The following is a 27004-nucleotide window of genomic DNA, read 5'->3' on the forward strand; positions in this document are numbered from 1 at the left end:
TTACCATCCCTTTGCGCTTCTCCTTCTTCAGAGCAGGAAAAGCTGTTTCATCATTTGGATGTCAGACGTTTCCTAATAGGTTACCTTTAGGGCCACAGAATCCTTTAGGAAGTCAGATAATCTCTTTCTCCAATTTCAGGGGAAAAAATAAGGGTCTTGGAGCCTCTAAGGCTTCTATAGCCAGATGGATCAAAATGACTATCATTCTGTGTTACAAGGAAAGGAATGTTTCCCCTCCCTTAGGATTGAAGGCTCATTCCACTAGGGCTTTGTCCGCCTCTTGGCCTGAGAGGTGATCTGCCTCTATAGATCAAATATGTAAAGCTGCCACATGGTCTAACCCCATGACCTTTTTCAAACACTATAAACTAGATGTTTTGGCCAACCAGGATCTGGCGTTTGGACGAAAAGTCCTTTTGGCCGTGGTCCCTCCCTAAAAATATCTCCTCTGAGAATCTCCTACCAGTGCCCATGTGGAGGCGTTAGGGAAAGATGACAATTACTCCTACCGGTAATTTGATTTGCTGTAGCCTCCACAAAGGCACTGGGTATCGCCCCCCCCCCCAAAAAAAATCCCCAAAACACTTTTTTCACATTTCGTGATTCCAGTTCTCTGTTATTAACTGGAGTAGGTTGGAGGAGGTGTCTTTTTATTTTGGCTTCCGCTGTTGTTTCCTGTCCTTGGGAGGCGCGTTCAAGCTCCTACCAGTGCCGTTGTGGAGGGTACGGGAAATCAAATTACCGGTAACAGTAATTGTCATCTTTTTAAAACATATTGGAATAAAAATATTAAAGGGCATCTGTCAGCAGATTTTGTACTTATGAAACTGACTGACCTGTTGCTGAGAAAAATGAAGTTTTAATATGTTCAAATGAGCCTCTAGGAGAAACGGGGGCTTAGCCTTTGCTCCTAGAGGCTCAGCTCTGTCTGCAACTGCTATGCCCTCTACTTTAGGAGAAGTCAGGGCCAGGGTGATCATGTTTACACTGCCTGGCCTCGTCAATCACAGTGGAGAGGACACAGCAGTTGCAGAGAGAGCTTGTTCCTGTGATGACACTGAACCATGAGAATACATCCTGGAAGTGTTGTCATGGGACACTGGAGCAGAGAAGCTGCAGACTTCAAGCACTGGTAAAAGTAAGTTGTAAGGTACTTACCGTTTTCATACTTGTACATTAGATGAACTCACAGCTAGTAGTTCTACATTCAGGTGGTTAGACATTAATATACCACCTATTCACCTACCGGAGACATAAAACATCTTTTTTGGCCACATACCGTGCAAGTGCAAGTCTTGAACCATTGCTCCTGTTTTAATGCTGGTCTGTATGCTCAGAAAATTAGGGGGTGCCAGAATAGGTGCTTTCAGACTCCGGATTTGATTATTAACCTCTCTTCTGGAACAGAAATGAGGCAGAAGGGGTTTGTCTGGGCCTCCAGATAGGTCATCAATCTGACTCCTGGCACCCCACCGATCAGCTGTTTCAGGCATCAAGGGCACTGGAAACTATGCAGTGTATGAGCTGAAGCAGAAGGCTCTGTACACTCTCTCTTACATAAATGGGAGCTCAGCTGCAGTACCCCTGGTAAGGTCACTACAGTGTACAGAAATATCTGCTTCCAGCTTGTACACTGTACAGTTTCCAGTGCTCCAGCTGCCCAAAACCGCAGATTGTTGGGGGTACTGGTGTCGGACCTCCACTGATATGATATTGATGACCTGTTCTGAGGACAGGTATCTTGTAGCCTGGAGATCACATTTTTGCATTTAAAATAATGGTGCATATTACAAACCCCTGTGCCATATTAAATCTGAAAGGAGCACTCCAGGCAAAATTAATGGGTTGTAATGGCTGCTGAAAGGCCTGATGGGGAGGTGTACAACAAATGTATTAGGAATCCCTATGTTCGGATCCTACGCTTCTCATAACCTATAATATTCGTATTTCTAATAGTGTTTCTTTAATGTGATCTTTAGCAAAATGGTGATACAACAAAAAATTGGTCTTATTTTCCTTAAGTTTCAGATCAGTGAATTAGTCTTTCCTCAGGTATAACGAAGACAAAGAAAGCATGTACGCTACAGTATTTACAGCCCATATGAATTCTCGTCTCTGTGTTAACTGGTCAGGGCTCATGCATATCATAACTATAATGGGGCCACATTATAAAATAAATGAATACTCTAATATTTATAGAAATTACTTCAGTAAGCTACATGGTTGGAGGGCCTGCACAAACCACAGGATCTCCCGATGAACATGTGTTTCGATCATTCATCAGGTGATCAGCAGTACATTTACACGTAGATTGTCGGGAACGAGTGAGAGCAGGAATGGTCGTTCAGTTTTACCTTTATTACTCTCCTTAAGGCCTCTTTCACATGGGCGTCATGTTTTTGGCCCGGATAAGATGCTGGTGCGTGAAAATGCGCGATTTTTCCGCGCGAGTGCAAAACATTTTGCACGCGCATGAGAAAAATCGGCATGTTATAAGGGAAAATCGTTAATTTCTAACGATAATTTGTTTTCCCTTAGTCCTAACAGCAGCACAGATGGGGTTAACTGCCCCCCGTGGACTGGTAGGACCGGCGGAATTTTTAATGAGCCCAAAGAATAACCAATAGAAGAACTCCAGCTCCCTTAAAGGGAGGGGTTCGCCCCCCATCCCACCATGTCTATAACAAGAAAATACCTTTTAGGGCAGGAAAATTTGTGTGCTGCTGTTAGGACTAAGGGAAAACAGATTATCGTTCGATATTAACGATTCCCTTACGTCCTACCAGCAGCACAGATGGGGAGATAGCAAGAAGAATCCCCTAGGGAGGGTCCTCATGCCAGGCAGAAGTAAGAACTGTCTGCCCAAAAGGCCGAAAACTCTGCTACCTTAGCATCTATTCTATAATGAGAGATGAAGGTTGATTCAGAGCTCCAGGAAGCCGCCTTACAGATCAACTCTAGGGGGAGAAGACTTCTCTCCGCGACAGAGGTAGCTACGGCCCTAGTAGAATGGGCCCTCACAAACTCCGGAGGATCTAAGGATTGGGAGGTGAAAGCTTCCCTAATGGCTTCCTTGACCCAGAGACTAATAGTAGTTTTAGATGCCTTACGGCCTTTAGACTTACCGGCAAACAGGATGAAGAGGTTCTCATCTATCCTGAATTCTCTAGATCTATCCACATAGATCTGGAGGCATCTCGATATGTCCAGTGGATGTCGAACTGGAACATCAGAGGAGGAGGCGGAGAATAATACAGGTAGAGAAATTACCTGATTGATATTTTGAAAAGTTGGAACTTTAGGTCTAAAATAAGGTATCAATTTTAGAAGGACTCTGTCCTGTAAAAAAAATAATATATGGGTGTAAAGCGGAAAAAGCTTGCAGCTCCCAAATTCTTTTGGCTGAGGTTATAGCCACAAGAAAGAATACCTTGAGTGATAGAAACTTAAAGCTTAAAGGTTCAAAGGGGAGAGATGCCAACCCCTTGAGAACTACTGACAAGTCCCATTGGGGAACAGGTTTCAGTATTGTAGGCTTCAATCTTTCTGCTCCCTTACATGGCCCCCCCCCCCCCCCCCCCCTGTGGGAACAAACCCCCGGCTGGCAAGATCTAGTTTTATCCAAGAAAAAAACATCATCAGCCGGTCATGGCGGCGCCCATGCCACGCCAGAATCGGAACGAGCCGACACGTCCAGGAGGGGAAAAAAACTCAGAGACTAGAGAAACGCATCACCCGCAGGTACCGATAACTCAGGCAGCTGAAAGGGGGAAATGGAAAAAATAAGCGCATAGAAAAAGCGCTTGATCTAAAGACAAAGAGACCAAAGAAACATTAGAGTAATGGTCTCCAACTCCCAGAGAGGGAGAGATTCGCCAGTCCACCTGTCCAAAGGACAGAAAAAAACACGGTGGGCTGGGGGGCGAACCCCTCCCTTTAAGGGAGCTGGAGTTCTTCTATTGGTTATTCTTTGGGCTCATTAAAAATTCCGCCGGTCCTACCAGTCCACGGGGGGCAGTTAACCCCATCTGTGCTGCTGGTAGGACGTAAGGGAATAATAGCATTCTAAATACAGAATGCAAAGTAAAATAAGGCTGGAGGGGTTAAAAAAAATAATAATTTAACTCACCTTAATCCACTTGATCGCGCAGCCCGGCTTTTCTTCTGTCTTCTTCTTTGCTGTGCACAGGAATAGGACCTTTGATGACATCACTGTGCTCATCACCATGGTCAGGGAACATGTGATTGGATCATGTGATGTGACGTCACCACAGATCCTTAGCCGGCAGCTCAACATTACAGAAGAAGACAGAGATCCGCAACTACGTGATCAAGTGGATGAGGTGAGTTAATTTTTTATTTTTTTTTAACCCCTCCATCACTATTTTACTTTGCATTCTGTATTCAGAATGCTATTATTTTCCCTTATAACCATGTTATAAGGGAAAATAATACAGATCGGGTCCCCATCCCAATCGTCTCCTAGCAACCGTGTGTGAAAATCGCACTGCATCCACACTTGCTTGCGATTTTCACGCGGCCCAATTCACTTCTATGGGGCCTGCGTTGCGTGATAAACGCAGAATATAGAGCATGCTGCGATTTTCACGCAACGCACAAGTGATGCGTGAAAATCAGCGCTCGTGTGCACAGCCCCATAGAAATGAATGGGTCAGGATTCAGTGCGGGTGCAATGCGTTCAACTCACGCATTGCACCCGCGCGGAATGCTCGCCCGTGTGAAAGGGGCCTTATGCTCCATTCACACGACCGTATTTTTGGTCCGCATCCGATCGAATTTGGACCCAATCATTTCAATGGGGCTGCAAAAAAATGTGGACAGCATGCTGTGTGCTGTTCTCATCTGTATGTCCGTTCCGCAGTCCCACAAAAAAGATAGAACATGTTCTATCTTTGTCCGTTTTGCAGACAAGAATAGGCATTACAATAAGTCCACAAAAGACTGATGCAACACTGTTGTCATAAGGACATCATCCGTATTTTTTGTGGTTTTAGCAGACCACAAAATACATATTGTCGTGTGAATGCACGCTAACCAGGTTGTGTAATGATTTTGTAAAAGCTGTCCTATTCTCTATATCTGGGCTGCTGATGAATTATTAATATAGTGAAAACTCTAAAGAAGCCTTATAAGGGATATTGTCACACACCAAATAAAAAGTGCAAAATACGAGGCAACCGCAGCTAAGGCTACATTCACACGTCCGTGGTGTGTTGCGGACCCGCAAATTGCGGGTCCGCAACACACCAGCCCGTCACCCCCATAGAAATGCCTATTCTTGTCCGCAAGCTGCGTACAAGAATAGGACATGCTCTATCTTTTTGCGGAGCTGCGGACCCAAAATCGGGGCCGCGCTCCGCAATGGCGGCTGCAGACAGCACACTGTGTGCTGTCCGCATCCATTCCGTCCCCATAGAGAATGAATGGGTCCGCACCCGTTCCGCAAAATTGCGGAACGGATGCGGACACATTTTGCGGACGTGTGAATGGAGCCTGACCGTGTTTCCCATGACCTGCAGCAACATCTAGTCCTCGCTCATATCCATCAAGAGGGTTTTATTCATAAATATGTTTGTGGTTGGGGTAGTTGGTTCCTATTACTTGCATGAGAGAGGGGGAAAATTATTGCAGCACAATATTTTTTTGGGCAGGATGGGGGATTGCATAAATTGGTAAAAACTTTGAGGCATAAAGTGATATCTTTATTCTTTACATGGTAATTGTGGTATTTGTAATGTGTACATAAAACACTACACAGAAGGTTGATTACTTCCATCTTCCTGTCCTGGGAAGGTTTCTTTGAAGATTAATAAAGGAGTTTTCTGACTTTTTTTTTATATTGATGACCTATCCTTTGGATAGTATCTGATCGGTGAGGTGACACCCGGGATGCCCACTGATAAGCTATTTGAGGAGGCAGCAGCACTCTATTGAGCTCCGCTGCTTTCTCCCAGCTTACCCTAGGCCAGTAACATCATGTTAATTCTTCTACTAGGTGCAGCTAAATCTTGACCCAAATTTCTCTAACTACTCTGGATATACCCAGAAACATTTGAATGATACCAGCAGCCCCTTGTATGCGTTTTATACTGTGGTTCAAGGCTCTTGTAATGTATGTTTTGTTGATATTTCAAGGATATCCTTCCCTATATCCATGGACACAGGAAATCCAGATCATGTAAATATGATGTACAAAATTGGGCTAAGAAGTAATAGCTTATGAACTAAAGAAGCAACAGGCATAGACAGTATCACAGTACATGAAACCGTTCTCCATTTACATAGATGGCATTTAAAGTGGCTATCCAGGAAATGATAACCTATCATCAGCTGCTTTAGGGAGTCGCCTTGCTCACTGTAAGCTCTGCAGACTCCCATCATCTCACCAAACGCAGCACCGTACATGGTGTGGCGGCTGTTCTTGGTTTTGCAGCTCAGCCAGATTCTCTTCAGTGGGGCTGAGCTGCAACTAGTCCATGTGACCGATGTACGGTGATGTCACATGCCTAGGAAGACACTGAGGTGCTCATGGACAGCTGAAGCCGCGGGTCCTGGGAGTCAGACACCCACCGATCTGATACAGTGATCCCTCAAGATACAATGGCCTCAGGATACAATATAGTGATCTTTCAAGACCCATCGTAAGTTGAAACTAGACTCCTATCCAACCAATCAAGGCCATTTGTCTGATAAAATAGTTGTATTAGTTGCTAGTTATCAGCTAGTCCTGACTGTTATGTGTAAGGACTTGTTTTATCGTCTTAGTTATATGCTTATTTTTCCTAAATCTTAATTTTCTCTTATCTTGGATGAAATTTTGGGCACCATTTACTCAAATTACAATGGTTTCAACATACAATGGTCGTCCTGGAACCAATTAATATTGTAACTTGAGAGACCACTGTATTGATGATCTATCCTGAGGATAAATAATATTTTCAGGATAACCCCTTTCATGTTCTGCTGGTTGACCTCGGAAAAACGGACAGCAGTTCGTCTCCAATATTAGAGCTGTATAAGGCAGGGCTGTGTGCAGACATTGCTGTTTCTGTAGGTCCTGTTGCATTGTGCGCAGTTATTTTCCTCCTGTCTTTTCTGATGTCTTTTGCATAGAAATCTCATAACATGTATACATGCACGTTTTGTGCATTTCTATTTTCCCAGTGTCATAGCCAGAAAATATTTGGTGTTAAGTGAATAAATTCCCTTGATTTTTGTGAATTAGTGCAATTTTGCGGTGTGATAACGGTGTCACAAAGGAACTGAACATTTTAAAGGGCTGGTTTAGGATTTGAAAACTAAAAGAAAACACATTTTGCCATCCTTCCAGAAGATTAGTAAGGAGTCTGCAAACAAACTGCTAAATCATTTTTTCTATAGTTAAGTCCTACAAATCTTTTAACAGTGTATTGTTATCTGGAGTGTTCCTTTTTATATAATGGTGGTTGACAGGGGAAGTTGCCAAAAATTTGATGCTCTGGGGATTTTTTTTTTTTTTTAATTACGTGATCATGTCAACATGGGATGTATGTCATTAAAATTCTATTTAACTACAAGAATGGTGCTTGACTTTGTGTCCATCACTACACACACATCTGCTTTCTCGGTTACATGTCATTACAACATTGTTTTGAGTGATATGACCTGTACAAGAAAATAACCATTAATACAAACTCCTCCTTACGTGCCTTTCTGCTGATATGTAGCTTCATGCTCATTCACTAGATTTCAGATCAATAATGTGCAAATTAGCTAGCTGTCCTCCAGAAGGAAGAAAACTATCTCTCTAGTGCAGGGATCAGCAACCTCTAGAACTCAAGCTGATCTAAAACGACAACTCTCAGAATGCTCTGTTCACTTCTATGAGAGTTAGAAGAACAGGTGAGCAAGATGCATGCTGGGAGTTGTAGTTTCACAGCAGCTGGCGTGCCGAAGGTTGCTGATCCCTGCTCTAGTGCCACCTATAGGTAGCTACCCTGTAAGGGCTGTATTACATTCTCTGACAGATATTCTGACCAGTCATTGGTCAGATGGTCGTTTACACACATAGATCTTTTGTTATACACACACACCAACTATTGGTCTGACTGGACAGAAATTGGTCAAATAATCTGTTGGTGTAATACAGCCATAAATCAATGTCCAGCCCATTAATCCGTCTGGTCTGGGGCATATCTGAAATCTAGGAGTCTTGAAATATAACAGCCAAACCAGAGACACTTATCTGTCTGCATCCTGCCCCTACTGAATCTCTAAGGAAAGCTACTACCCCTTGAGAGCTTAGTTGTGTGAAACTATTAGGTTATGGTGACCGTGAGCAAAAATGTATTTTCTGACTAATGAAAATCATTTCCATCTGTCAGAAATGATATTCTTATCTTGTAATAATTGTTATCGCTGTTACTGTGGTGTGTAACTGGTATTGATGGGATAGGGACAGTGTATATTGTAAGTTTTATTGATGCTTGTGTGTCTGTGGTATTTGGTGCTGTGATCTAGATGCTGGTAAACGTCTGGGTCATGGCATCCATAAACCTACGTACAGAGGGTTGATTAGATGATAAAGTGCTCATCTACGCACTCCTTTTATGGGAAAACAGAAGTCCATGTTGTCCTCCACCCATGTACTGTTATACAGGATCTGTACCTCTCCTGCAACCTCCCCGACTGGATCCCCTATCCTCCTCCATGCTGGCTGATAACATAGCTGGCTGAAGGGGGAAGGGCTGCTAGCTACACTACATCGAGAAATATAACCTATAAAAATCAGGTCAGGAGTAAGAGCTGGTTCGAACGTCTGTATGTGTATAGTATCTTGTCAAGCACTGCTATCTGGCTCTTGTTTTAAAGCTTTGTCAACGTTAAAACCAGGCCTACACAGTCTGAGATTCTTCCTTGGCTGCTGCAGTGCCTTCCTGCAAAGATGTATGAGATAAGTCTTTGTAGGGAAAGGGTTAAAGGGCTTCTCCTGTTTCATAGTTATTTTTTAAATGTGCCCAGAGTACCCCAAGCACTGCATATTTTTGTACTTGTTTTTCTTGTCAGCACTTTCTTTCCCCTTTTCTCAGCTTCCATTCATCCTGGCAGGATGTTTTCTTGCAGAACTTTTTTTTTTTTCCTCTATTGAGTTTTCTAACCAAACTCTGTAATGTTTCAAAGGCTTACTTCGCCGAGCTAACAAGGAGGGGGAGTGTAGAGGTTGTAACTACTGCAGGTGGTTGTAACAGTGTGGCAGGTGGAGCAAGCCCTCAGAATCATTACAGAGCATGCTAGGGTTGGTTAGAAAACCCAACAGGAAGTTCCACATGTAAATATCCTGCCAGGATGCAGTGATGCTGAGAACAGTGGAAGGAAAGTGCAGGCATGAAAAACCTGTATGGGTCAAAACTATGCAGCGTTTGGGTACAGAATTTTTTTTAATGAAACTGGAGTAACCCTTTAAGAATGAGTGAGAATTGTGAGTACAGTACAGTTATCACAACCTGCTTTTATGCATATGGTTTAAGTATATCTATTTAGGGCTGCAACAATTACTCGATTCAAGCATGTCACGATACAACAGCGTAAGTGAAGAACTTGCTATTACTCATGTTCCGTGGTCACCCGCCGACCCGCAGCGGGGAGTGTTTTTTCCTGCTGCAGCCAAGGAGGTGTTTCTCAGCTCTGGCTATCACAGCTCAGGAGGCAGGTGAAGGATGAAACTGAACATATGTGGCCTTCTCAGTGAGCAGGTCAAATAAATAAGAAAAAGAACAAACAGCAGGTGGCGCTATAAAGATACATTTTATTGAATAACTCATTGGCTATGCAAACATTTTCATTATATGTGATTAAATGCAAAATTATTCAGATCTAGGTGAAAACTATAGAATATATTTCGTGGGACAACCCCTTTAAACTATGTAGACTGTAGAGTATCTACTTGATACAAGTGCTGAACTATGTGTAATTAAGTAAGTGAAGATAATAAGCTGCTGCAGTCGTCTTTAGGCAATCCGTGTGAAGTTCAGCAGTGTCAAATATGAATCTTCTCAGCGTTCTGAAACAGAAATGGAAAAGGGGTTGTGTCATAATAAAGGTAGCCCAGAAATGTTACTGTGTATGCATAGCCTATTGCAGCCCTTCTAAAGATTTACTACATGTAGCATCATGTATGCTTGGTCTGGTATTATTATATTTACAGTACTTACATTGTGCTTATATATTCCACAGCAGTGTGCAGACATTGCTGTCAGTTGACCCAAACCGATCAGATATTGATGAGTAATCCAAAGGATATGTAATCTGTCACCCGTTTTTATGTTGTCCTGACTAAGGCCTCTTGCATACGAAAGTTTTTTATTTTTTTTTCTGTTTCCGTTCTGTATACGGAACCATTCATTTCAATGGGTCCGCAAGAAAAAAACTGGAATGTACTCCATATGCATTCTGTTTCCGTATTTCCATTCCAAGATAGAACATGTCTTATTATTGTCCGCATAAAGGACAAGGATAGTACTGTTCTATCAGGGGCCAGCTATTCTGTTCCACAAAAAAACGGAATGCACACGGACGTCATCCGTATTTTTTGTGGATCCGTTTTTTGCGAACCGCAAAATACTGAAGAAGCCATATGGTCGTGTGCAAGAGGCCTAAGGGCAACATAAAGTAGTGACAGTTCTCATTAGCAAAATGCTGGGTTACTTTCTTTAGTTGTCCCAGCCTTTTTCCCCAAAATCTTGTACTGAATAGCTCCAGCGCATGCCAATGAGTCCCCATATTCATGAGCTCACAGCTTTCCCTGCCCACCTGCTGCTGATTCATATGGAATAAAACCTGGTAGAGACAGGTGGGAGGGGAGAGCTGTGAGCTCATGAATATGGGGACTCATTGGCATACGCTGGAGCTGGAGGATTTAAAAGTGAGGGCAGCATAAAACTGACAGATTCCCTTTAAGTCCTTCTTTAAAACTTCTTTAAAAGTACAAAACCCTTTAAAAGTGAATCTTCATTTTTTATTATTCTGATTTTCTAGATCAACATTTCTATGTTGACTATATTTTTTATGTTGCTTTGATATATCTGATGCCCTAAAGGTAGATTTCAAAATCAGCATGCTGGAAGCCTGCAGCCTCCACTAGAGGGAGCATGGGGGCTTACTACACTGCTCAAAAAAATAAAGGGAACACTTAAACAACACAATGTAACTCCAAGTCAATCACACTTCTGTGAAATCAAACTGTCCACTTAGGAAGCAACACTGAGTGACAATCAATTTCACATGCTGTTGTGCAAATGGGATAGACAACAGGGGGAAATTATAGGCAATTAGCAAGACACCCCCAATAAAGGAGTGGTTCTACAGGTGGTGACCACAGATCACTTCTCAGTTCCTATGCTTCCTGGCTGATGTTTTGGTCACTTTTGAATGCTGGCGGTGCTTTCACTCTAGTGGTAGCATGAGACGGAGTCTACAACCCACACAAGTGGCTCAGGTAGTGCAGCTTATCCAGGATGGCACATCAATGCGAGCTGTGGCAAGAAGGTTTGCTGTGTCTGTCAGCGTAGTGTCCAGAGCATGGAGGCGCTACCAGGAGACAGGCCAGTACATCAGGAGACGTGGAGGAGGCCGTAGGAGGGCAACAACCCAGCAGCAGGACCGCTACCTCCGCCTTTGTGCAAGGAGGAACAGGAGGAGCACTGCCAGAGCCCTGCAAAATGACCTCCAGCAGGGCACAAATGTTCATGTGTCTGCTCAAACGGTGAGAAACAGACTCCATGAGGGTGATATGAGGGCCCGACGTCCACAGGTGGGGGTTGTGCTTACAGCCCAACACCGTGCAGGACGTTTGGCATTTGCCAGAGAACACCAAGATTGGCAAATTCGCCACTGGCGCCCTGTGCTCTTCACAGATGAAAGCAGGTTCACACTGAGCACATGTGACAGATGTGACAGAGTCTTGAGACGCCGTGGAGAACGTTCTGCTGCCTGCAACATCCTCCAGCATGACCGGTTTGGCATTGGGTCAGTAATGGTGTGGGTGGCATTTCTTTGGAGGGCCGAACAGCCCTCCATGTGCTCGTCAGAGGTAGCCTGACTGCCATTAGGTACCGAGATGAGATCCTCAGACCCCTTGTGAGACCATATGCTGGTGCGGTTGGCCCTGGTTCCTCCTAATGCAAGACAATGCTAGACCTCATGTGGCTGGAGTGTGTCAGCAGTTCCTGCAAGACGAAGGCATTGATGCTATGGACTGGCCCGTCCCTTCCCCAGACCTGAATCCAATTGAGCACATCTGGGACATCATGTCTCGCTCTATCCACCAACGTCACGTTGCACCACAGACTGTCCAGGAGTTGGCAGATGCTTTAGTCCAGGTCTGGGAGGAGATCCCTCAGGAGACCGTCCGCCACCTCATCAGGAGCATGCACAGGCGTTGTAGGGAGGTCATACAGGCACGTGGAGGCCACACACACTACTGAGCCTCATTTTGACTTGTTTTAAGGACATTACATCAAAGTTGGATCAGCCTGTAGTGTGTTTTTCCACTTTCATTTTGAGGGTGACTCCAAATTCAGACCTCCATGGGTTGAAAAATTTGATTTCCATTTTTAATTTTTGTGTGATTTTGTTGTCAGCACATACAACTATGTAAAGAACAAAGTATTTCAGAAGAATATTTAATTAATTCAGATCTAGGATGTGTTATTTTTGTGTTCCCTTTATTTTTTTGAGCAGTGTATTTACTGGTATGTTGTTAGGCCGGGTTTACCTCACAGTTTTTTCCAATCTTCTGACCCTTCAGAAGAACAAAAAAAAGAAAAAACTTTTTGTGCATCAGTTATGCTCATTTCGCATCCATTTTACCCATTTCCTATGAGATCCATTATTTTAGAGAGAAAAAAACATCCTGGATGAAGTACAAAAAGTACTTCATCCAGGATGTTTTTTTTCTCTCTAAAATAACAGATCTCAGACAGAAATGGACAAACTTAATGCAAAATTAGCATAATTGAGCATAACGGATGCACAAAATAAAGGATCTGTTTCTTTTTTTTTTATTGTTTTCTATTCTTCTGATGGATCAGAAAAACGTAAAACAAAATGTTGATGTGAACCTAGACTAAAGAGTGTGTGGTAAACTCATATACTCCGCTAGGCAAAGTATTTTTAAAAAGGGTAATAATGTTTTTAAGAATATAAAAAATATTTAACTAGTTCAGGACCAGGATCATTTCAGTCTTCATGATCAGACACAGCCTAGCGTTAGTTTAACAGAGATTTTTTTTTTTTTAATGCAGGTTTCTTTGCATATTATTTTTATACACAAATTAAGCTTTTTATTTTGGCTTGGACCACATGTACACGTTGCATATTATATGTGGATTTGTATGTGAAAAATCTGCAGCATAATACAGTACTAGCTAAGTTCATAAGATTTTAAAAATCCCATCTACATGTGAAAATCTCCACATTCAGATTGACCTGTGGTATGAATTTTGAAAGCACAGAATGTCAATACTTTTTGCAGGTTTCACCCTTTGAGTGAAATTCATGACACATCAGCATGTGGATTCATTATGGAAAATACACATAACATTCATTCCTGTAAGCATGGGGCCTTATAGTTTGAGAACATTTTTAAATACATTTTTACCATTTAGCTTTTTTTTTTTCTGATAGTAATATAGTATTAAAATACGGCTAAATATATTTAAGGTACACGTCCTTAGGATATAATAAGCAAAAATATTGAAGAGGACGCTTAAAATGGAGCAAAATAATAATAAATATTTTATTCGTGCTCATAGGAAGATCCGTCTGTCCTGCTTGGTCTAACCTTTTTTAGACAACACTCCCCCAGTGTCCCAGTACCTACTTCGGAACAAAAATTCTGCAAACATCAGACCCTAGCTTTACCGCATGCCTCTTCTTCCAGTAATTTGGAAGAACTACAGGTCATCAACCTCTCACCTCGTCCCCTTACCACTTTGGAAATACAAGTTCTTCGTAAAGGTTTATCATTTGTACCCATCCGTAGATTTGATCTATTTGGTTGGGTAAAGGATTTGCACCTCTTTGCTCGCAAGTTGAAGTGGCGCAAATTTTTTGCCACTCATGATCGACGCAAATGTGAGGAATTAGGGATAGCTCCGTCAGATCTCCCTGAAGTGCAAATTTTGACAGACCTATACTCTGAAGCCTTACGAAATCCTGGTGAGGGTCCTTTTACGGATTTACGACCTCCTTCCAGGAAGATACCCCCACTAAATGATAACACACCCATTGACATTTTTGTGTCTGTGGTGACTAACAAGCTTCGTCAATTGGACACACCAAAGGGTAGTGCTGATAATTTGGGTTGGCCCGAAAGGGAGGCCCTGAGAAAACTGCAGATGGATACTGAATTGGTCATTAAACCATCTGATAAAGGTGGCAATATTGTGGTGATGGGACATGATAAATATCAACAGATGTGTCTGAACATCCTCAGTGACCAATCCACATATAGGAAGCTTCCATCTGATCCATCTGAGGGGTTCAGACTCGAACTACGAGACATCTTAATAAAAGCGTTGGCGAATAAATTGATTGATAAAACGGAATTTGCTTTCATGCTTCCTGACTTTCCGGTTCTCGCCACTCTATATAGCCTACCGAAAGTACACAAAGGCCTTGAGCCTTTGAAAGGCAGGCCAAGTGTCTCGGGTACAGGTAGTCTCACTGCAAACATCAGCACATATGTTGATACCATTTTGAGACCTTTTGTTACCAGTCTGCCGTCCCATGTTAGAGATACCATGGACGTGTTGGCAAGGCTCAATGGTATCCACTGTGATAAGGGTACTAAATTGGCCAGCTTAGATGTGGAGGCCCTCTACAGCTCGATTCCCCATCATTTGGGCTGTAGAGCGGTCCTCTCATTCCTCCAACAGAGGGGTGAGCATCTGCTATGCCACAATGCCTTTATCATGGAACTCCTTGAGTTCATATTGACGCGCAATGTGTTCTTGTTTGATGGTAAGATTTTCCACCAGCTCAGGGGAGTCGCAATGGGCAGTCCTTGTGCCCCTACTTTTGCGAATCTCTTCCTGGGCTGGTGGGAAAGGGAGCTGATTTTTTCTTATGACATGGAACATTTTGTTGGAGCTGTCCCCCTGTGGATCAGGTACATAGATGATGTGCTGATCCTCTGGGGGGCCAGTACCACTTTGTTCCATGAATTTGTGGCAGCTCTGAATAACAATGAGCTGGGTTTATTTTTCACCTCGGAAATAAATGAGAGCCAGATTTCATTCTTGGATTTGACCATCAAACTCAATACGTCTGGTGATATTGTCACCAGCATGTACAGAAAAACCACGGCTACAAATAGCCTACTCAGATGGGAGAGTGGTCACCCAAAAGCTCTCAAACGAGGGATTCCTAAGGGACAATATTTAAGGGCCCGTAGGAATTGTTCCCAGCTATCGGATTTCAGGAAAGCTGCTGGTGACCTTCAAGATAGATTTCTATCTCGAGGTTATCCTTCCCAATTACTCAAGGAAGCTTACCATCACTCTTTGAGTCTTAACAGAGATTCGCTACTATCTCCCAAACTAATTCCACCAGGGATGGAGAGTGTGCGGATCATTGGTACGTTTGACAGTGCTCATGATCAAGTGCGCAATGTGCTATCTGAATATTGGGATATTCTCAGATCCGATACGGATATTGGTCATCTTATCCCGGACAAACCAGCTATTACCTTCCGTCGTAGCCAAAACTTGCGGGACATTCTGGTTCACAGCATGTACCAGAGTCCTAGACAACATACCTGGTTACATAATCCCGTTTCGGGAACGTTTCCCTGTGGCTCTTGCAAGTTTTGTGGCTATATTAATAAGAACAAATCATTTTCTGGCCATGTATCTGACAGAACATTCTTTATCAGACAGTTTGTGAATTGCAAAACTACTGGCGTGGTCTATCTGATGACATGTATATGCAGCCTGAAATACGTCGGTAAAACGATACGGGAGCTAAGACGGCGTATAGGGGAACATGTATCTGATATTAACAAATGTCAGGACACACCTATCGCCCGCCATGTGGTTGAATGCCACAGTGGTAATGCTTCCGTCATTAAATTTCAGGGCATTGACACCGTGAAGAGATCACCGCGAGGTGGTGATTTGGATCGCATTCTCTTACAAAAGGAGGCACAATGGATCTTTAGGCTGGGTACCATCAAGCCTAATGGTTTAAATGATGCCATTTCCTATGTTCCGTTTATTTGACTATATTAGAGGTTTTTCCTCTTTTTCATATGTGTCCTTCACTGGATGGTATATAGTCGATAGACATGTGGGCATTGTTCTGTCATTGTGATAGGGTGATATGTTCACTTATCCACATAGGTTGGCTATTCATTATAACATACATATGGATATCCACCATACATTCCAGTAATGTCATCTTCTGCAATTTTAACTACTATATGCTTGATACTGTTTGCTTACCTACAGGGCTTCCGATTTTGCTCCTCAAGTACTGCTGCCTGTCATGTAGTAAGCCGCTGATATTTCCCTGATATTGCGTTATGATACAGCGCTGATGCGCTGACCCCCTGAACACATCTCTATTCCTCCACAGCCGTCAGCGGACCAGCCCAGTATGATTGTTTGATCTGGTGGATTGGCTGCCGGCTGGAGGCGTGTTCCTGGGGGCGTGGTGTTCCTCTTTAAATCACGGCGTCTGCCTGGCCGCTTAGCGGCCAGTACAGAGCCGAGACCATATGCAACAATCAGTACACCGTCTCCCACACTAGGATTCGGTGTAGCTTGACAAACACTGTATAGGAAGCCGATTTCAAACCTCTGCTATCGGCTTTAGGCAGTTTAGGTGTAGTGGCTACTTGGCTCCTGATGACGTGCATGTACCAATCTGCACAGAAACGCGTAGAGCCGTAGCTCAGTGTGTTTAGACCTGCTGTTGCTGGTGCGTATTGTAAGCCAGCATCAGCATTGGTCTATGTGGTTTACTCACCTACATGGTGGATAGAGTCTGTGAGTCGGCATAGTGCACAGCCGCTCCTCACACTAACCGCCGCTGTTCAGTGACATGTGGTCACTGGTCAGTTCAATTGGTTGCAGTGTGTGTTAATTCCTGTGAATGATCTGGGAATCTAGATTCAAGTTCCCCAGGGATTATAACACACAGCATCTATCTCCGTCAGCACATTATAATTGTACAGGCATTACCTTGCCGTTCGGAGCACCATATCCGAGTGTCAGTGCGTTGGATTTTAGATATTTTAGTCCGTCTATCCCCTCATGATATTTACAATAGACCTCCTATATACTTATTAGGTAGTGTCAATTATTCTACATGAGGTTAGACCAAGCAGGACAGACGGATCAGTCCTATTTTGATTTATATAGGTTTCACCCCTCTTCCTATGTGTCATGGTCTTACCTGCTTGCTGCTCTCCTTCGTTTGACATGTGCTGGCGGCCATCTTGGTTTCCGGGTTTCTTGTAGCCTTCCACCCTGCGGCTCCTCCTTCCCCTGGGAGGAGCTGGACGCCTAGCTCATATATATAGGAGGTCTGTGGCTTCAGTTCCTTGCTTGGTCCTCTTGTGTTCACATGCTTCTAAGACTGCTGCTGCTTCTGGTTCCTGATCCTGGCTTCGTCTGACTACCCTTCTGGTTCCTGATCCTGGCTTCGTCTGACTACCCTGCTGGTTCCTGATCCTGGCTTCGTCTGACTACCCTGCTGGTTCCTGACCTCTGGCTTCGCAAAGACTCTGCTCGGTTTCACCATCCGTTTGGACTTTTGCTTTACAGCTTTATTTTCAATAAAGCCTTCTTATTTTCACTTATCTCTTGTTGTACGTCTGGTTCATGGTTCCGTGACATTAGGACCAAGCCATGAATTCTGACGGTACAGGGCCATCCTCGCTACTCGCGCTGGTTGCCAGACTTGATCAGCAGGATCACCTGTTGGGTCGGTTCGCTGTGGCGTTGCAAACCCTGCTTGAACGCACGGCTCATTTCGCTCCCGTTGCCGATGGGTCGGTTGTCGCTCCTGGGCTCGCTCCTACTGCCGCTCCGGTTGTTGCGCCAGAGTCTACCCCGACACCTGTTGTTGCGCCTGCGGTGTTTCGGGGTATGACCGGTTCTGCCCCTCTTCCACAGCGCTTTGGGGGAGAGCCAACTCAGTGCCGAGGTTTCCTTAACCAGGTGGGCATTTATTTCGAGTTGCTGCCACATGCCTTTCCTACTGAGAGATCAAAGGTGGGCTTCTTGATCTCGCTGCTCTCGGACAAGGCCTTGGCCTGGGCCAGCCCTTTATGGGAGAACAACAATCCGGTGGTTGCCGAGTTTTCCGGTTTTGTTGCTTCTCTTCGGAAGGTATTCGATGTGCCGGCTCGTGCTGCCTCTGCTGCGAAGCTCCTTATGTCCATCAGACAGGGTTCACGATCCGTAGCTGAATACGCCATTGAGTTTCGTACCCTGGCAGCAGAGGTGGGCTGGAATAATGAGGCTCTGGTCGCTGCTTTCTCTCATGGTCTCTCGGATGCCTTGAAGGATGAGGTTGCAGCTAAGGACCTACCAGTTGAGCTCGAGTCTCTTATTTCTTTCCTGATTTTGATTGACACCAGACTCAGGGAGAGACCTTCCTTTAAGGAGAACCTGCGGAGGTCTTCTAACAGATTGGTGCCTACGTTTGCTGTCCCACCCGTGCCTCCCTCTCCTCCCACGCCTCCTGGGGATGACTTGTCTGGGGGTGAACCCAAGCAGCTGGGGTTTGCTCGCCTGTCCGAGGGGGAGAGGGCACTCCGGAGACGTGAGGGCCGATGCATGTACTGTGGTCTCGGTGGGCATTTTCGGTTGGCATGTCCGAACCGTCCGGGAAACGCTCGTACCCTGAGATCCTGTCGGGGGCAGATCTTGGGTGGAGTCTCCTCGTCCCCGGTTTCCCGTGTTGACAAACCACTGATCACTGTTGTCCTCTCCTGGGTCGGGGGCTCGGTGACGACCCAGGCGTTGGTGGACTCTGGTGCTGGTGGTTTGTTCATTGATAGTGTGTTCGCTGCCGCCAATTCCATTCCTCTGCAGGCTCGAGGTTCCCCACTGGCTCTTGAGGCGATAGACGGCAGACCCCTTCTGCCGCCACACGTGACTCATGAGACCCTTCCAGTGGGGATAGCCATTGGTGCTGTTCACAGAGAGTCGGTCTGCCTCCAGGTTATTTCGTCTCCACACTACTCGGTGGTCTTGGGGTACCCCTGGCTCCAGAAGCATAATCCGACTTTCGATTGGAGATCGGTCGAGATCCTCTCGTGGTCACCGCAGTGTGGGGCTAGTTGCATCCATGGGTCTGTCAAGTTGCTGTGTACTTCCTCGGACTCTCTGTTGCCTCCTGAATATGAGGAGTACCGGGATGTATTCGATAAGGTGCGCGCGGTTGCCCTACCTCCGCACCGCCCATATGATTGTGCCATAGAGTTACAATCTGGTGCCGTTCCTCCTCGTGGCAAAGTCTATCCACTGTCGGTAGCGGAGAATGAGGCCATGGAGGAGTACGTGAGGGAGGCGCTTTCACGCGGACCCATTCGCAAATCTTCGTCCCCGGCAGGGGCTGGATTTTTCTTTGTGAAAAAGAAGGGCGGTGAGTTGAGGCCTTGCATCGATTACAGGGGTCTCAATCGCATCACGATCAAGAACGCTTACCCGATACCCTTGATTTCCGAGCTGTTCGATCGCCTTAAAGGGGCCACGGTCTTTACCAAACTCGAGCTGAGGGCGGCATATAACCTGGTAAGGATCAAGGCGGGCGATGAGTGGAAGACCGCGTTTAACACCAGGACCGGTCATTACGAATCCTTGGTTATGCCCTTTGGGTTGTGCAATGCGCCCGCAGTCTTTCAGGAATTCATCAACGATGTTTTCCGTGACCTGTTGCAGCAGTGTGTGGTAGTCTATTTGGATGACATCTTGGTATATTCTGAATCCATGGAGGCCCACATTTTGGATGTCAGACGAGTGTTGCAACGGTTACGAGAGAACAAGCTGTTCGGTAAGCTTGAGAAATGCGAATTTCACCGATCCCAGGTAACCTTCTTAGGTTACATCATTTCCGCTGAGGGGTTCTCCATGGATCCTGAGAAGGTTTCGGCTGTCTTACAGTGGCCCCAGCCCAGTGGTCTTCGTTCCCTGCAGCGCTTTTTGGGCTTCGCCAATTATTATCGGAAGTTCATCAGGGACTTTTCCATGCTGGCCAAGCCTCTCACGGATCTGACCAGGAAGGGCAGTAATTCCCAGGTCTGGCCGCTCGAGGCCATCCGAGCTTTTGAGGCCCTAAAGTCCGCCTTTGTGTCGGCTCCGATTCTGTCGCATCCCAACCCTGGGTTGCCCTTTGTCCTCGAGGTGGACGCGTCTGAGACGGGAGTAGGCGCCCTTCTGTCTCAGCGTAGAACACCAGAGGGTCCTCTGCTTCCTTGTGGGTTTTACTCCCGGAAACTGTCTTCCGCGGAGTGCAACTATCAGATTGGTGACAGGGAGTTATTGGCCATCGTGCAGGCCCTTAAAGAATGGAGGCACTTGCTCGAGGGTTCGGTGGTTCCGGTTCTCATCCTGACGGACCACAAGAATCTGACCTACCTTTCTGAGGCCAAGAGATTGACACCACGTCAGGCCACATGGGCTCTGTTCTTGTCACGTTTTAATTACGTGGTCTCCTACCTACCCGGTTCCAAGAACATCAGGGCGGATGCCTTATCACGGCAGTACTCCGAGCTGTCCAGGGAGGAGTCGATTCCGACTTCGGTCATACCTCCGAATCAGATCCTGGCCGCCATTCGCACCAGCCTGACCTCTCCCCTGGGTGAGCAGATTTTGGCGGCTCAATCTGGTGCTCCCTCTGGGAGACCCAACGGCAGATGTTTTGTGCCTGAGGAGTTGCGCACTCGGTTGTTGCGAACCTACCATAACTCCAAGACCGCGGGGCATCCTGGAAAGAATCAGCTGTCCTGGGCTGTTTCACGTCTGTTCTGGTGGCCTTCCCTACGTTCCGACATCGCCGCATATGTAGCGGCATGCTCCGTTTGTGCCCAGAGTAAGTCCCCTCGGCACCTTCTGTTGGGCCTTCTGCAACCCATAGCCACCGGGGAGCGTCCATGGTCACACCTGGGGATGGATTTCATTGTGGACCTCCCTGCATCCCGAGGCCATACGGTCATTCTCATGATTGTGGATCGGTTTTCCAAAATGTGCCACTGTGTTCCTCTCAAGAAGTTACCCTCTGCACAAGAGTTGGCCACGATTTTTGCCAGGGAGGTCTTCCGGTTGCACGGTTTGCCTAAGGAGATTGTGTCGGATCGGGGGAGTCAGTTTGTGTCCAGGTTCTGGCGCGCCTTTTGCTCCCAGTTGGGGATTCATCTCTCCTTCTCCTCGGCCTACCACCCTCAGTCCAATGGGGCCGCAGAACGATCCAATCAGGCCTTGGAGCAATTCCTTCGTTGCTATGTCTCCGATCACCAAGACAATTGGGTTGACCTCCTGCCTTGGGCTGAGTTTGCCAGGAACACGGCGGTGAACTCTTCCTCTGGGACGTCTCCCTTCATGGCCAATTATGGGTTCCAACCTGCCGTGTTACCGGAGGTATTCTCTCCCCAGGATATTCCGGCTGTGGAGGATCACCTTTCCGTCCTACGTGCTTCTTGGGTACAGATCCAGAAGTCCCTTGAGGTCTCTGCGCAGCGCCAGAGACTCCAGGCTGATCGCAGACGAGCGCCTGCTCCTTCCTACCAGGTCGGAGACCGTGTATGGTTGTCCACCCGCAACCTCAACCTTCGAGTGCCCACTCCCAAGCTGGCGCCTCGCTTTGTTGGTCCCTTCCGAGTGCTTCGCAGGGTAAACCCGGTAGCCTATGCCCTTGTGCTTCCTCCTGGCATGCGGATCTCCAACGTGTTTCATGTCTCCCTGTTGAAGCCACTGGTGTGTAATCGTTTCACTTCCTCGGTTCCTCGGCCTCGTCCGGTCCAAGTGGGCAATCGTGAGGAATATGAGGTGAGCAATATCCTGGACTCACGCCTGGTCCGCGGTCGGTTGCAGTTTTTGGTCCATTGGCGTGGTTATGGTCCAGAGGAGCGTTCCTGGGTTCCCTCCGCAGATGTCCATGCTCCTGCCTTGCTCCGAGCCTTCCACGCACGCTTCCCTCAGAAACCGTTTTGTGCTCCGCGGAGGAGGGGCCCTTGAGGGGGAGGTACTGTCATGGTCTTACCTGCTTGCTGCTCTCCTTCGTTTGACATGTGCTGGCGGCCATCTTGGTTTCTGGGTTTCTTGTAGCCTTCCACCCTGCGGCTCCTCCTTCCCCTGGGAGGAGCTGGACGCCTAGCTCATATATATAGGAGGTCTGTGGCTTCAGTTCCTTGCTTGGTCCTCTTGTGTTCACATGCTTCTAAGACTGCTGCTGCTTCTGGTTCCTGATCCTGGCTTCGTCTGACTACCCTTCTGGTTCCTGATCCTGGCTTCGTCTGACTACCCTGCTGGTTCCTGATCCTGGCTTCGTCTGACTACCCTGCTGGTTCCTGATCCTGGCTTTGTCTGACTACCCTGCTGGTTCCTGATCCTGGCTTCGTCTGACTACCCTGCTGGTTCCTGACCTCTGGCTTCGCAAAGACTCTGCTCGGTTTCACCATCCGTTTGGACTTTTGCTTTACAGCTTTATTTTCAATAAAGCCTTCTTATTTTCACTTATCTCTTGTTGTACGTCTGGTTCATGGTTCCGTGACACTATGAGCACGAATAAAATATTTATTATTTTGCTCCATTTTAAGCGTCCTCTTCAATATTTTTGCTTAGTAATATAGTATTACCCTAAAGTAGATTTTTTATTTTATTTGCATTGGTCTTTGAATACACAAAATTTTGATATATTACATGTCCAATATTGGGTAATCTGGACTTGGCCAGCAATACAACATAAATAAGAGCAGGGAACTTTTTTTCGGGGTATGGGTTATTTTTTGTGCATTCTTTTTTAACTTTTATTATTTCAATGTCAGCAAAGACTTTTTTTTTTTTTTTTTTTTTACACTATACTTTTCTAATATAATTGTGGCCACACAACTGCCCTAGTTACAGGGGAAATATAACCAGTTACAGTGACAATGGTCTGTGCAGGGTCTGACCAGTCACATGATCACCAAGAAAGTCATCTGTAGTGTCCCACTAGGTAAAGGTGGGCACTACACAAGGGTTAACATGTCTTTTGCATTACTGTGATGTTTAATTATGCATTTCTGTGTTATCTGGGTGTCAGGCCTGTTAGGGTGTAGTTTAGCCTCCTAGACATTAGAGGGAGCTAGAGAGCCCTAAGTATATATAGGTAGGCCCAGGCAGGGGAGAGGTAGTTCAGTACAGGTGGCTAGAAGTGTAGCTTAGTCAGCCTGAAGTTCCTGAGACTAAGTTTAGCTCAGAAGAAACACCCCAGTAGAAGAACTGTACCTTCTGGGAGAAACCTGCAGCCACCTGCATACCAAGCAAGGACAATACAACCATCTCAGATAAGTAAGCTGATGGGCAGAGGTACTATAAAATAGAAGCAAGGGTCAATACGGGAGGAAGATTATTTTACCAAGGATTAAAGCCAGCATTTAGGCATCCGGGCCTTCGGATACAGCCAGCCAGAATAGCTGTGGAGATGGTGCAGCCTGGACTGTGAAGCATTAATTGTATACCCTCCAAGTATCTTGCAAGATTATACCTGCCATTATTGAAAGTAAGCCTGCTTGTGGAATATATGATAAAAGGGACTGCATCATTACCAACTGTATGTACAAAGTTTGGACTGTTTTAAGTAAAGCAACGTTTGGTTCATCATACCATCTGTGTACCTCAATTACTACTCCTATAAATCGGTGTGCCACCGTTACAGGCACTGGCGTCACGATCCTTAAAGGGACCTTGCCCCAGGCACTCAAAATACCTGTAACACCCAGGGCACCTCATCCACCATCAGGCCTGGTCCCTACATACAGAATGTGCCCCAGAGGAACTTGTGTCTCCCTCTCCTTCACTGCCGCATGCCTGCCCAGGGTTCTCCAATACAGTGAGTAACCTTCGATTGCCCATAACCGCGACCTCACTTTGCAATACTCTGCAGGTCTGGCGTGCTGCATAAATTGGCGTCACGAACAGGATTCGATCATATCTACGCCATTGTGGATTACAAAACTGTGTGCCATTATCTACCTAAAAAGTGACTTAGCCCTATTGTTTATTGAAAATTGCTGGGCCAAAGAACTGTACCAATTTGCGGTGTGAAACTGCTTTTTGTGGACTGTTTTGCTGTTGTAAAGCCACCGCTTGCGGTCAGTGAATAGACAGCGTCTTTTACTCAAAGATGGCCGCTTAACCTGACCGGATTAAAAGTGCACCTCGTTGTACCCGTTTGGCGCGAAAAAGGACAAGGTGAAGGTACCGCCCAGCCTGCAAGGAGGAAGAAACGCCGCACTGTCGGGAAAAAGTACCGCCTACCTGAATCCCGGAGCTGCAAGAGGCCGCGCCTACCTTCTGACGCTGAACGTGGGACTCCCGTCTGACGTAGCCACGCATCTCGCGAGACTTGGAGCGAGAACCGCTAGGAGTAAGTACTAACTTTACCCTTCACCGGCCCCCTTCTGATCACTATACTGGAGCAGCCCCGACCCCTGCTAGGGTACCGGAGAGGGTCCTCCTATTAGCGGCAAGAGACTTTACTTGAAAAAAAAACAAAACTCTGACATTTTAGCTCCGGTCCGCTCCGCTGTCATTTAAAGGGCCATAGCCATATGTCCGCACCTGAAGGAGCGCGGCAGGCGGCCCCAGAAATGCCTTCTGAAGTGCCCACAACTGACAATAGGGCACCTGCCGCCGCGGCAGCATCAAGCCTGATGCCATTAACCATGCTGTATTATTCTGGGGCCCCCTGGTTTCTGCGATATTCAGGGGAAGCCCACAAATTAAAGGACTTTAGGGATCAGATAATGGCCTTATTCCGGCTCTATCCTATATCTGCTGAACAACAAATGGAGATCCTCCTAGCTCAGTTAGAAGGGGCCGCCCACAGGGAAGTCATGTCCTGGCCCCGTTCCGAAAAGAGTAGTCTGGAGCAGATTTTTAATCGCCTCTGCACCACATTTGAGGCCAGAACGGTGTCTGAAGTTAAAATGCGATTCTTTAGCAGGAAGCAGCAACTTGGGGAGTCGCTCCGCAGTTTTTGCTCTGTCCTTGCAAGAGACCCTGAGGGCTGTGGTCCAAGTGGACCCCAAGGAAGCTGAGGATCAGGACAGGACAGAACAGTTCATTGCAGGTATAAGTACGGAGCATTTAAAGGGCCAACTGAGGATGCTGTCAGCCCAACATCCCAATTGTGCATTCTTGGACTTTAAAGAGCTGGCCATCAGCATTCTAGGCCAAAACCCGGCCGCAGGGCCAGCAGCCTCGCCTGAACCTCAGGTTTGTCAACCAAAAACTGTCAATGTGGGGCAGGCTGGAGTCAGTCAAGCCACTCAGGCTCCAGTAACAGATGTAGTGGCAGCACTAATGGAGTAAGTGAACCATCTCACTCTGAGCTTAGAGAAAGTATGCAAGAAAATAGAGGAGTGGGAAAGACCATTACTGTTAGAAGATGAAGGCTTTTTTTCGCCAAGGCTCCCACCTGCATATAGGGATGTATACCCAAAGGAACCTGATGGACGACCGAATTATCGGTCTAGAAATCGAAAGCAGCCTGTTTGCCACTATTGCAAAAAATATGGACATACTGAATCAATGTGCTGGCAGTTAAACGGGCAACCCCTGAGGCAGAGGACTGCCCCTCGGTAGGTAGAACAGTAGGTCCAAAGGATCCAAGCTGGATGCCTAAATACGTGGGATCCCGTCCAAAAATTAAAATATGTATCAACGGGATACCCTTTGAAGCCCTGCTGGATACGGGCATCCCGTGCCTTTGACAAGTTCTGGGATCCAAGTCTCCTCACCCTGCCACCAGAGTCGTAGATATCATTGCCAGCAACGGGAAGCCAGTGAAAGTCCATGGGTACTGGGAACCTACTCTTCAGGTGGGAGAGGCCACCTTACCGCAGCAAGGTGTGATTGTGGTACAAGCAGGAGATAAAGGAGGACATCCTGTGATCCTAGGGACTAATGTCCTTAAAAACTGTTACTCCAAAGTGCTTGAAGCATTGAACCAAACTATATCCTCAGCCTCGCCTGCTTCCAGAAGGGTAATTTAAAAGACTATCAGCGTGCTGTGCGCTCAACAAAGGTTCGCCAACAAAAAAGGGGAAATTTGTACTGTCCGGATCCGGGACAACCGGCCAGTAATCCTGCCTCCGAATTCCCAGATCATCCTGTGGTGCCGTGCGGTGTTAGGGATCCAGGTTCAGGACTATCAAGCCCTAGTGGAACCTATCCAGATTGAGAATCAACCCTTCGTACGGACAGCCAAGAGTCTGGTGACAGTGTCCCAAGGTAAAGTGCCTGTCCGTTTAATTAATTTTGGTGATCACCCCGTTACTCTTTTTAAGCACTGCCCCGTTGCTCAGCTTTTCCAGGTGTCTTTCCAGGATGTGATCCGTCTGCCTGCCACGGAGGCGTTCCAGACCACACAGAGCAGCAGCACCACCGCCAACACCTCGACAACCTCCTGGTGGGAAGAGCTTCATGTGGGGAACGAATCCACCCCAAAGGAGCAAATAGAGGGAGTTCTGAAGCTAGCGAGAGAACATCACAAGGCTTTCAGCAAGCACTCCACGGACTATGGAGAGGTCAGTGTAATCCAACATACCATACCCACTGGCTCTCATCCTCCTATCGAGGAGAGGCACAGACCCATACCACCTACTACCTATCAGTCTGTGAAAGAGATGATACAAGAGATGAAAGACTCTAATATAATCCGGGACAGTCACAGTCCCTGGGCTGCGCCCTTAGTCCTTGTCCGAAAGAAAGATGGCAGTATAAGGTTCTGC

The 27004-nt window shown here is 46.2% G+C and overlaps 1 protein-coding gene across 1 annotated transcript in view; it reads right to left on the reverse strand.

The window, feature by feature from the left end:
- Window positions 1-9827: 9827 nt before the first annotated feature.
- Window positions 9828-27004, reverse strand: part of LOC121003296 (deoxynucleoside triphosphate triphosphohydrolase SAMHD1-like) — a 204260-nt gene continuing 187083 nt past the window's right edge. The window contains exon 14 of the mRNA XM_040435024.1: window positions 9828-10060. Coding sequence (XP_040290958.1) covers window positions 10053-10060 — 8 coding nt within the window. The 3' untranslated portion in view covers window positions 9828-10052. The remainder of the gene's footprint in view (window positions 10061-27004) is intronic.

The sequence above is a fragment of the Bufo bufo genome, chromosome 6 (genome assembly GCF_905171765.1).
Source record: "Bufo bufo chromosome 6, aBufBuf1.1, whole genome shotgun sequence".
In the NCBI taxonomy this organism is placed as follows: Eukaryota; Metazoa; Chordata; class Amphibia; order Anura; family Bufonidae; genus Bufo; species Bufo bufo.